This window comes from Rhipicephalus sanguineus, chromosome 7 (assembly GCF_013339695.2).
Source record: "Rhipicephalus sanguineus isolate Rsan-2018 chromosome 7, BIME_Rsan_1.4, whole genome shotgun sequence".
NCBI classification, from domain to species: Eukaryota; Metazoa; Arthropoda; class Arachnida; order Ixodida; family Ixodidae; genus Rhipicephalus; species Rhipicephalus sanguineus.
In genome coordinates, this window is record NC_051182.1 from 149,457,695 (window position 1) to 149,470,567 (window position 12,873).

The following is a 12,873-nucleotide window of genomic DNA, read 5'->3' on the forward strand; positions in this document are numbered from 1 at the left end:
CCCACCTCGCCGTTCATCTCTGCGCTCCGAACCATCCTACGCTGACGTCGTCGCTCAGAGACACTGGTCCAGCCGCTCGCCGTCGCCTCAGAGTCGCCAGGCACGCTCCCCTCAACGCCGCCGCTCTCCATCGCCGGCTTATTCTGGACAGGTCTCGGGAAACTAGCGCATGCAGCTCCTGGAGGTGGCGCTGCATTGACAACTCGGACCGAAAAACCTCTACCGACCGCTAATTCCAGACGAAATTTACTTACTGTTCTCATCGATGGCCTGACCGTTACTGCTCTAATAGACACTGGCGCCCACATATCCGTTATGAGTTCTCATCTTCGATCCCGCCTGAAAAAAGTTCTCACACCCGCTGTGTCTCCTACAGTGCGAGTGGCCGACGGCAGCCGAACATCAGTTCTTGGTATGTGCACCGCCCGCGTCACTGTTGCTGGCCACCATACTTCAGTTCTCTTCGCAGTTCTCGACGCCTGCCCACACGATGTCATTCTTGGCATTGACTTCTTGACCGCACACTCGGCCCTCATCGATTGTTCCGCCGGCACTTTACGGCTCGAGTTGCCTTTGTGCTCCGATGTTACTTCTGCAAATCGCACACGGCTACGGTCCGTGGAGTGTCTACGGATACCGCCTCAGGCTGCTATGTACGTTCATATGTCGCCGTTCCCACCAGTTCCTGATGGCGACTATCTGGTAGCTCCCGTCATTGACCTGACCCTTTCCCGCAACATCGCCCTTCCGCATACTATAGTGAGTGTTGCCAACAACAGGACGCTTGTACCTATTCTAGACTTCTCTGCGTCGACCCAGGTCCTTCCTGAAGGCATTGCCTTAGCAGAACTCTCAACTCTGGAGCAATGTACGGTTTCAGCTTTCACCCCTGACACCCAGACCGTCGCCGAGCCTGTCATAACCGCGCACAATAAGGCATTCCTGGACAAAATGATAGCCAGTGACCTGTTACCTTCCCAAGTTGAAGCACTCCGCAGTGTTCTCTTTTCTTACCTCGACATTTTTGACCTCGACGACCGTCCCCTGGGCCGCACACGCGTCGTAGCCCACCGCATCGACACCGGCGACGCCAGTCCCCTTCACAAACGCCCTTACCGTGTGTCTCACCCTGAGCGCCAAATTATACAGAAGGAGGTAGAGAAAATGCTCGACAAAGACGTCATAGAGCCTTCCTCAAGTCCCTGGGCATCACCTGTGGTGCTTGTCAAAAAGAAGGACAACAGCTGGCGGTTCTGCGTCGACTATCGCCATCTCAATCGAATCACTAAGAAGGACGTCTATCCTCTACCTAGAATTGATGATGCGCTCGACTGCCTCCATGGTGCCAAGTATTTCTCATCAATTGACCTTCGATCTGGATACTGGCAGATTTCTGTCGATGACCGCGACCGCGAGAAGACAGCGTTCATCACACCCGACGGCCTTTACCAATTTAAGGTTATGCCTTTTGGGTTGTGCAATGCTCCTGCAACTTTTGAACGCATGATGGACTCTCTCCTACGCGGTTTTAAATGGTCGACCTGCCTTTGCTATCTGGACGATGTCATTGTTTTCTCGCCCACCTTTGAAAGCCACCTTCCACGTCTGTCGGCCATTCTTGACGTTTTTCGCTGTGCTGGCCTCCAGCTTAATGCGTCGAAGTGCTCCTTCGGACGCCGTCAAATTAAACTACTTGGTCACCTTGTTGACGCTGCTGGTGTCCAACCCGACCCCGACAAAGTCCGCGCTGTCCGCGAATTCCCGGTTCCACGTTCCACACAAGAAGTCCGCAGCTTTCTGGGGCTCTGCTCGTACTTCCGCCGTTTCGTCATCAACTTCGCGGAAATTGCTCGGCCACTCACGGATCTCCTCAGAAAAAACATGGCTTTCTCCTGGGGTGACGACCAAGAACATTCCTTTGCGTCGCTGATTTCCGCGCTCACATCACCACCTGTGTTGGCTCATTTTGACCCAACCGCTCGAAGAGAGCTTCGCACCGACGCAAGTGGCCATGGCATTGGTGCTATACTCGCTCAGATACAGAATGGCACAAACCGTGTGATAGCGTACGCTAGCCGCCTTCTGTCGCATTCGGAACGTAATTATTCCATTACCGAACGGGAGTGCCTAGCTCTCGTATGGGCTATCGCGAAATTCCGTCCGTACCTATACGGACGCCCGTTCCAAGTTATCACAGACCATCATGCCCTCTGCTGGCTGTCAACACTTAAGGATCCCACAGGAAGACTAGGCCGATGGGCATTACGATTGCAGGAGTACACGTTCTCGGTAGTGTACAAATCTGGCAAGTTGCACAGCGATGCCGACTGCTTATCACGACACCCTGTTGATCCACCCAACTTCACTGAGGTGGAAGCTGATGACTGCATCTTAGCCATCACTGACTTTCTGCAGGTGGCGGATGAACAACGCCGCGACCCATCGCTGCGCTCCATCATTGACCGCCTTCAGACCGGCGATACCGACCCTTCACTGAGCACGTTCTTGCTTCAAGACAACGTTTTGTACCGCCGCAACTTACACCCCGATGGCGCGGAACTTTTACTCGTCGTCCCGCGTCATCTGCGCAAGGACATCCTGCAAGAACTTCACGACGCGCCAACTTCTGGACATTTAGGCGTATCCAGAACCTATGACCGCGTTCGACGACGGGTATTCTGGAAGGGCCTTTATCGTTCAGTCCGCCGCTACGTCGCTGCGTGTGACCTGTGCCAGCGCCGAAAAAAGCCTACAACTCTCCCTGCCGGACGCCTTCAACCTATTGAAGTCCCAGCCGAGCCGTTTTATCGAGTGGGGTTGGACTTGCTAAGTCCCTTCCCAACTTCAACAACAGGTAATAAGTTGATTGCAGTAGCTACGGATTATGCTACTCGGTATGCTATCACTCGAGCGCTACCGACCAGCTGCGCGACGGACGTTGCAGATTTCCTTCTTTACGACATCATTCTCCAGCATGGCGCTCCTCGTCACTTACTCACAGATCGTGGTCGCTGCTTCCTGTCTCGTGTGGTTGACGACTTACTTCGATCTTGTGCTACTCGACACAACTTTGCGACTTCTTACCATCCTCAGACTAACGGGCTGACCGAACGCCTCAACCGCACACTGACGGACATGCTTTCCATGTACGTTTCTGAAGACCACAGCGATTGGGACATTGCCCTCCCGTTCGTCACCTTCGCCTACAACTCGTCGCGTCATGAAACTGCCGGCTACTCACCCTTTTATCTTCTCTTTGGCCGTGATCCCTTACTACCTTTCGACACCGTGCTTGCGCCTGACCCTCCATCCACCACTTCATACGCTCAAGATGCCATCACCCGTGCTCTCATCGCACGTACAGTAGCCCGCGCTCGGTTCTCGTCATCCCAGACTGCACAGAAGTCCCTCTATGACAGTCGACATAGGGATGCCTATTTTCCTCCGGGCTCTCTCGTTCTACTCTGGCTCCCATCTCGTCGTGTTCGCCTTTGCGAGAAGCTTCTGTCGCGATACGTTGGGCCCTACCGAGTCTTGCGCCAGGTGACACCTGTCACCTATGAAATTTCCCCGGCCACTAACTCATCGACTGCTACACCCAGAACTGACATCGTGCATGTTTCTCGCCTGAAGCCCTACAATGGTGACACGCCCTTCTAACCATAACAGGCACCGGGACGGTGCTTTGCCGACCGAGGTAATGTCACGGGTATGGAAAGGTCACTCTGGCACGGGCGCCGCATTGATACCGGATGGATGAAGACGACGACGACGACGTTGCTGCTGTGGGGCAGAGTCTGGAGCTGCTTTTGACCTGCGTTCCTGTGCACTGTGTGCAGTGTTAGCTCGACCAGTGCTTGCCGAATAAATAATCCCCGTAACAATATCAATGCACAGAGCGATGGACAGACAGCTAAAATAGACGCATAGTTGCTTAACTAGTTCTCTGTTTTGGACTGATGAACTTCTGAACCTATAGGTTTTTCTTTTTGTAGTTCTTTTTGTATTTAGCGAACCGTGGCTAGCGCACTTAGGATTTGTATAATGTAAGTGAGGCTTATAACTTGATGCGGGAAGATATCGTAAAATCGAAGCACAGGTTACAAATGTCAGCGTTAAATTAAGCATCTCACAGTAACGGCAGTAGTCAGTCGAATCAGCATAGAATTATATCAGATGACCTTTGGAAGAATGTTTCAGTGGAGATCACTGTTATCTGTCCAATACCGTTCCTTGCTTTAAACCTTAACCACAACATCACCTGTGTTCTAACGTCGCTTAGCGACGAACGTTCCGCCGAGAGGTCGCAATCGAGGCTGACGTACATTCGTGCGCCACGAACGCAGCCCAATTCTTGCCGGGCAGACTACTCTCGGTACGGTAGTAATAGGTTATTGTTGTTCGTTCGAGCCGGAGAAACAAGTGCCGGCCAGGGTTCAATGCACGTCGACACCCTAACCAGCCGCTGAAGTCGACGGGCTTTTGTTTTAACAGCCGAGCTATTTTAAGCTCGGATAAACTCCGCTAGTCACCAACAAAAACTATCGCCATCATGAACCGGCACGCGCTAACTTCGTCTTCTTCATTCTCTTCTTCATCTTCTGCTTCGCTGCCATAACACGTGCGCCCATTTCTACGGCGTGGGAACCAATAACTCTGATTGGCGAGAGATCGAGTACAGAGAGAGAAAGTGAGAGATATTGAAAGAGATAGAAAGATGTAGAGATAAGGAAAGCGAAGAAATAGAAAAAAAACACAGAAGGCGAGAGAATGGGAACAGAGAAAGATGGATAGAAGGAAAGGGAAGGAGGAGAAGAAAGCGAAAAAAGCATAGAAAGCACGAGAACGAGTACAGAGAGAGAAAGAATGAGGTAGAAAGAGAAAGAGAGAAATTGGGAGAGAGAAAGGAAATTAAAACAGAGAGGGATAGAAAAAGAAATAGAAAGAGGAAGCGAAAATTAGAGAGAAAACCAGAAAGAAATAGAAGAAAGACAAAGAAGGATAGAAAGACCGAGCAAGAGAAATATGGTAGGCACATCGCACGCGAAGTCCGGGTTGGGATCCCACACGGTGGTTAGTTATATATAGATATAGATAGCGGCAAGCTATCTTTTCGTCCACTTTTCTTTCTTCACATTTCATTTACTACTAAAAACATCCCCTATACTTTCCTTGGCATTATTGTCTGTTAGTTCCCATTAATATTGTGTATAACAAAGAAAACGAGCCCTTGAAATTAACACTTCTTTCCTTCATTCATAGCGAGGGCCTCGTTCTGGCAGACTTGATGCTTTCAGGTAGTATGCGAGGGATTATTGGTCAGCTACCAGCTCGTAATAAGTTCACGTGCTACATGACGCCAACAGGAAGAAAAAGAGTGTTCCACACTCGCCGTCATGGCTACTGGCGGCGCTGACTGACGCTCCCACGTTTAAATGTACATATATACCCTATAAAGTGGACGGGGGGATGGTCGCCGCGGTAGCTCAGTTGGTAGAGCATCGGACGCGTTATTCGAAGGTCGCAGGTTCGGTCCCTGCCCGCGGCAAGCTATCTTTTCGTCCACTTTTCTTTCTTCACATTTACCTTACATTTACTACTAAAAACATCCCCTATACTTTCCTTGGCATTATTGTCTGTTAGTTCCCATTACTATTGTGTATAACAAAGAAAACGAGCCCTTGAAATTAACACTTCTTTCCTTTATATATATATATATATATATATATATATATATCACGGAAAGACTCTTTGGGGTTGCCGTAAGACGGACAGGAAACTGACATACCCTTCTAAGATGCTTATTCTGCGACGCTTCGATCGCAGACGATCTTTATGAAAATGGGTCGTTATGAGGTATTGAACTGAGACCGGTTTCCGATTAAAACGCTGACAAAGAGATTTTTAAAGCGTATATCCTTTTCATTTCTTCTCTTCCTCACTCTATCTCTCTGTGAGATCCCACACGGGATCGCAGACACACACATATATATATATATATATATATATATATATATATATATATATATATATATATATATATATATATATATATATATATTACGCCATAATCTTCGTTATGTTCAGATGCTGACGTCTCGTCAACTACAGCGTCCATGCGCTCCATCACTTTCACATAAACTACTGCCTGTCTCTGGGGGTTGATGCAAGCGCTAACTGCCCCGCAGAGAGCCGGACTATTTCCGCTGACGCAAACTTCGCGTTCACTCGTCTCTCCTCGCGGCAGCCTGTGCCTAATTAATGCGACGCTCAGCATGTCTACTAAAACACGCTTCGGTGAACACTATGCTAGATACCCAGCAGGGCTGGATAGATGCGATCTGTGAGGCATACGACACGACAGGTGGATTTATTCTGAACCCCCTAGCGGAAAAAAGCCTTTCCTCTCCCTCCCCCCAGCCCTCTTCCACTAATCTGTTACTCCTCACGTAGAATCTCGTTCGAATAGCGATAGCGTCGAGAAGAGAGGGAGGGAGATGCATACCAGGATAGGATGATGCCGCCTCACCACTACCAGGCACTAAATCGATATGGTCCCGGGATCACTGCCCAATAGCGATACAAAGATAAACAGGTTGTCTCAGATTGCACCTACAAACGAGATGCCGCGGAATGCTTTCTATCGATCACATTGAGCCGTGATCAACACAAGTGCACACTCGAGAAACGTGCACACACAACGCACGCGCACAAACGCGAACAAACAAACAAGTAAACACAAACGCAAACAAACAAACAAAGAAAAAAAAACACGTCCTGTCTTGTGCTCCTCGTCGTACAGCGCCAGCCACATGATAAGCTCGCTTTAATCATCCCGACGTCGTCTGCTGTGCACTATCCAGACACGTCGTCTGCTATTCTCCGCTGCATGCTAAGCCTCCTGCTACTACGCCTCCACTCCCACACCTCCTTACCACCATATATAAACACATTAGCAGACCCCCCCCCCCCCCCCTTACCGCCCGCGTTACCTCTATCGTCCTCTAAGGGGTCATCAAGTGCGCTGCGTTCTCACACGGAGCACGTTTCTGAGCAGGGCAAAACCTGTACGCCATCTATCGACTTATCCCTTTATGTATATCTAGCAGTATGTGTAGGTATACACACAAACTCGACGGTCTAATGAAGGCCCTCTTAACAAGGTCTCCTTCTTGGCCCCTTAACCCTCCTTAATTAACGTCCTTCGGTGAGTCGACGAATCGTTCATTAGATAAACCACCGGTATATATATATATATATATATATATATATATATATATATATATATATATATATATATATATATATATATATATATATATATATATATATATATATATATATATATATATATCCGTCGGTGTAGAGATCGCAGAGGAGATGGAAGATTGCGGCGCGAGGTGGCGAAAGTGGCTGGAAGGTGGTTCGATATCGAATCATTTCTGGCTCGCTAATTAGAGCTTAGTGCCGTGCCCCCTGGTGTGTGCTATCGTTTCGGAGTAAATATATATTAAGGCGGGAGCCTTACATGCTTTACTGAACGAGAAAATTGACCGTCGCTGTCGCCGGCGTCGGCGTAAAGAAGTCTGATGCAAACGTCATTACGTCATGACTTTTTCTGAAGAGAACTTTTACTGTAGACGAGGCTTTTGCGTTCATTCTGGATCACACAGTAGAAATTCGCATTGCGTTGAAAGTGTTGAGATTGTAAGTTAAATGTTTTACATTTACGGCTATAATCTCGTGATCATTATCATCATCATCATCATCATCATCATCATTTTAAACTTAAGCCTTCCACGGGACGACGGCCTCTTATGCCTTCCGCAGGACGACGGCTTACGTGGTAATAAACTTCAAACTTCAACTTCAAACGATGAGCGCTGCAGAATGACAGGAAACGAGAAGGGGTGTCACAAGGGCCTTTCCTCTTGGTGCATACCCGTGTTCATCGCTTAATGCTTGTGGCTATGCGTTACCAACAAGGCCGAACACGTATTATAATGAGATCGCGTTTTCGTGGGTAAAATTAGTCTGGCTAACGCCACTTTATGTGCATACATCTGGGCTTGAAGTGCACACTGGAAAACGTTAGCCGTTGCAGCCTCGAAAGTTCTGCTGGGAAGCTGTCCTCCTTTTAACAGCGAAGGTATTTGGCAATTCATTCCTTGTAAATCGATCTAAAAATCTATCATCAAAAACGAGTATGTGATGCAGAAATTGGGCAAATCCTAATACTCACCGCTGGTCCACTAAAAATGAAGGCAATAGTTAGCCCAACAAATGGCTGCGAAGAAACGAGTATGTGCCAGAGAAAATTGGGTAGTTCCCACTACTCCCCACTGCTCCACTAAAATTTAAGAAGATAACAGTTAGCCCAACAAATGGCAGCGAAACGACGACGACCAGCCAAACACCCCGAGTACGTACAACGAGAGAATACTAAGGAACGGGAAAGGCAACGGCAGCTGCGAGAAGACCCGAAGCTACGAAAGGCCTACGCTAGCGACGACGACGTGACCATAGATCTATGATATCACGGCGATAAACAGGGTTAGTTGGTACGTGTCGAGTTGGATAAAAACCAGCGGGAAACACGAACCCAGTGACACGTCAGTGCACCTGCCTGGTAAGGAGATGGCCTTTCTAGACGCCGTGATAACGCGTTAAGATTTGGTTTGGTTTTGTTTTATATGACGCATGGCTGCTTCACCCACGCACGAAGCTGGTTGCCGGCGGGTATAAGATTGCGTTTCAAGCCTCCAGTGATCAGTTCTAAGTGCCAGCCTGTCCCGTCGTGTCCTTCCTTTGTGGTTCGTGTTTCCCGCTGGTTTTATCAAATTCGTAGATCTATGAGACTTGCGAACGCTTGGTTTCAGCGCGAGTTTCTGTCTCTGGAGTTTGGACATCCGTGTCGTGTCTCTGACTGTCTGTGGTTTAACTCGAACCCATCTGCGCTGAGAATCAAAAAAGAAACAACCTAGCATCACCTAGCTAAAGCCTAGCAACAGTCTAGAAGCAACCTAGAACCTGTATTCGAGTCATGTTTTCCTCGTCTTTGTGTTTTTAGCGCAGTTTTAGTCCTCATGAGTTTAAACCAACTTGCCCGACTTGGTGCTCTACTTCATTGCACTTAAGTGCTCAAAGCTTGAAAAAGCTAAACTGGACGATCCTGAAGACTAATCTGGTCGCTCCGAGGTTGCTTATAGTTCGTTGTTGGGGTTTAGCTAGGCGATGCTAGGTTGTTTCTACAGAAATAGATGTTCGAGCTAAAAAACAGGCGGTCACAAACACGACACGGATGTCCAAACTCCAGAGACAGAACCTCGCGCTGATACCAAGCGTTCGCACCTCTCATAGATCTACGGGCACGTCGCCTTTGGCGTAGGCCTTCCTTCGGCTCGCCGCCGTCGCTTCGCAGCCACATCTTGGCCTAACTGTTGCCTTCTTCATTTTTAGTGGACCAGTAGTGAGTAGTTGCATTTACCCAATTTCTCTGGCACATTACTATTTATGGCAATAGACAGCCCCGCCATGGTGGTCTAGTGGTTATGGCACTCGACTGCTGAGCCGAAAGTCGCGGGATCAAATCCCGGCCGCGGCGGCTGCATTTCCGGTGCAGGCGAAAATGTTTGAAGCCCGCGTACTTAGATTTAGGTGCACGTTACAGAACCCCAGGTGGTCGAAATTTCCGGAACCCTCCACTACGGCGTCTCTCATAATCATATCGTGGTTTTGGGACGTTAAACCCCAGATATTATTATTATAATCGACAGCTGTAGTTGTGCGTCCACAGCAGAGCTGCGGACGCATGCTGCGAGCCATTTCCAATGGCAACCTGCATCCGCTGAGCTCTTTCGGACGCACAACTAAAACGGTCTAACGATAGTTTTCTGATAGGGGGCACAGTGCCACATACCCGTTTGATGACGACAGTTTTCTTCATTTTTAGTGGACCAGTGGTGAGTAGTGGCACTTACCTAATTTCTGTGGCACACACCCGTTTATGATGATAGTTTTCGCGTTAGGCCGCACAAATAGAACACAAAGCTTTTTAACAATATTTAATACTAAAACGCATCTTAGGAGTAAAACATCAATAGAGACTGCGTGCGAACATGCGCAGTGCTATACATTGTAAATAAGGGATTGCTGTAACTTTTATATGGAAATGTATGCAACGCTGCTGTACTGGTTAGGTTTCGATCAAGCATATTCGAAACGGATGTGCCTTTAAAGTCGTAAGGTCGCCCCGTATGAGCAATGATCCGCAGCAATTCTTCAAAAGTGCGGCGTCATTTTCATTCGAGCGGCGGCACGGCGCTCAATTTGGCCAAGTGAAATATGAACTTCGAGTCGAGGCTTGTTCGTAAAATGCGAGGTTTATATTTCAAGGGCTTGCGCGCGGCTTCGTTTTAGTTTTTTTTTTTTTTACGTGTTAACGTTTACGTAATGTACCTAACCTTGTTGTCTCTTTCCCCAGCTGTGCTAGGTTAACGTCAAACAAAAGCGCTAGCGCCATTCGGGCAAGCTTTGGCTGGTCACATTCCACATCGTTTTCTGCATTCTAGGTTTTCCTTGACAGCTGATTACTATGCGTGAAGAAAAAAATAGGGTTGCCATCAGCTGCAGTTATGCGGTATCTAGTTATTAAGAAGGCGTTGCAAAGCCCCGCACGAATTGCGGTTTGCGAATAGATCACCATTTATTAAAGCGAATGCCTTAGATGCCTCATCAAACGCGCAGATAGACCGTCGGCGTCGGCGTCCCGCGGCGTCAGGGAAAAGACTATCATCACGTGATGACGCCACCATATGACGTCAGATTGACTTCACAGATCGCCAAATTTTGTGACGTCATTATGACCACATCATGACGTCACAGTGACGCCATGTGACGTAACGTCACATCATGACGTCATCACATGGCATTGTTACCTGGACAAAGATGGTCCCATCACGGAGACAATGCAAAACCAGGTGAGGTGTCTCTAATCTTGGAGGCAGTGCAAAACCCCGTTAGGTGCAGAAAGCTTTCGAAGGCTGACGGGCAGCATCAGTTCATCAACTGAGAAGAAAAAGAAGATGGCTTTCGCTTTCTAGCCGTGTTAAGCGAATGCATAAGGGAGCCTGTGAGTTTTTTTTTTCCTTTTACTTCCTTACGTAACGAAACAAAAAGACGTAAATTGTCGATTCCTACACTTCTTATACAATATTCTTAGCAGTAAAAGGATCTGCGAAGAATAAAGGCCGTGCATGAGATGAAACCCTTGTTGCTAGAAGCCGCCAGATGAGTAGATTTCTCGTAATTGTTCGCACGTGAAGATATCAATGACGTCTCAAGTGTCTTTTCCAGGAAATCGTTCGAGAATAGAGTGCACGTTTGACGCCATCCGTTCGCTCAGGAGACCTAGCTGTTGTGAAAGGTGAAAATGTATCCTCCTTTATTTCCTTCTTTCCTTAACTCTTATTCCAGTTCATTCAATCATTCATTCAATTTATGTTTACTCAATTTGATTAAATTGTTATTTTGTTTGTGTCTTTTTCATTCATTAGTTTCTTTCTTCCTGTTTTTGAATAGATTCTTTTGTTCATTCCTTCTTTCTTTCATTTGTTCGTTCATTTATTCACACCCTAAATCATTACCTTTCTTCTATTTCAATTGATTATTTTGTTTATTCCTTCCTTCGGTCACTCGTTGGTTTTTTTTTCTCTCTTCGAATTGATTCTTTCCTTCATTGCTTCCTTTGTTTATTCGCGTTTTCATTCATTCATCGCTTGAACTGGTTCGTTCATTCTTCTGTTAATTGATGCCTTCGTTAAGCCGTTGATTCTCTTTCTTCCTTCCTTTCTCTCTTTCTTTCTTTCTTCCTTTCCTTCTTCCTTTCTTCCCTCCTTCCTTTCTTTCTTTGTTCCTTCCTTTCTTTCTTTTGTTCTTCCTTTTCCTCTTTCTTCGTTCCTAACTTCCTTCCTCTCTTTCTTTCTTTCTTTCTTTCTTTCTTTCTTTCTTTCTTTCCTTTTTTCTTTATTCCTCCGTTTCTTCCTTCCTTCCATCCCTCCCTCCTTCCTTTCTTTCTTTCTTCATTACTTTCTCTCTTTCTTGTTTCTTTTGTTCTTTCTTTTTTCCTTCATTTCTTCCTTCCTTTCTCTCTTTCTTTTTTTCATTTTCATCTTTCTTTCTTTCTGTCTGTCTTGCTCCCTTTCTCTTTCTTTCTTCCTTTTCTTCTTTCTTTCTTCCTTCATTTCTTCCTTTCTTTCTTCCTTTTCTTCTTTCTCGCTTCCTTCATTTCTTCCTTTCTCTCTTTCTTACTTTCTTCCTTTTCTTCTTGCTTCCTTCCTTCCTTTGTCCCTTTCTTTCTTTCGTTCTTCCTTCCTTTCTCTCTCTTGTCGGTTCGTTTTCGTGGCCGCGCGATTCTCCTGTAAAGCGTGCATTCTCGCATGCAGGCTGTTGTGCAGGAGAAGACGAACTTCAAAGAATTGATGCAAACTGGAACAATGCGTGAGACGCACCTCGAACTCGAGAATTTCCGAGATAGCAATTTTGAGTGCACTTTTGATTGCGGAGGCCTTAACCGCATAAAGTCGTTCAATGGCTACTTCTCAATGACATCTATACACTGAATTGGTGAATTTGTGCGTATCAAACGTGCATCAAACGTGCATCAAACGTGCATCAAACGTGCATCAAACGTGCTGCTTACGTCACCGCGAAATTTCGGATACCATGATGCCGCGTAATGATTGGCGTGCTAAACGCAAAGCTTCCGCTAGTTACCATACTTTGTCATCTATTCGATGCCATTGTACTGTATATATGTGTAGCACGGGCATAGAGTGCAGTCAGTGTGAGTTCGGTCTGATATATATATATATA

At 47.0% G+C, this 12,873-nt stretch overlaps 1 protein-coding gene across 1 annotated transcript; it reads left to right on the forward strand.

The window, feature by feature from the left end:
- The first annotated feature begins 315 nt into the window (after positions 1 to 315).
- Positions 316 to 3,106, forward strand: LOC125759160 (uncharacterized). Its single transcript, XM_049417552.1, has 3 exons — positions 316 to 1,218; positions 2,416 to 2,501; positions 3,094 to 3,106. Exons 1-3 carry the CDS (start codon positions 316 to 318, stop codon positions 3,104 to 3,106), a joined length of 1,002 nt encoding a protein of 333 aa, XP_049273509.1.
- The last annotated feature ends 9,767 nt before the right edge of the window (positions 3,107 to 12,873 follow it).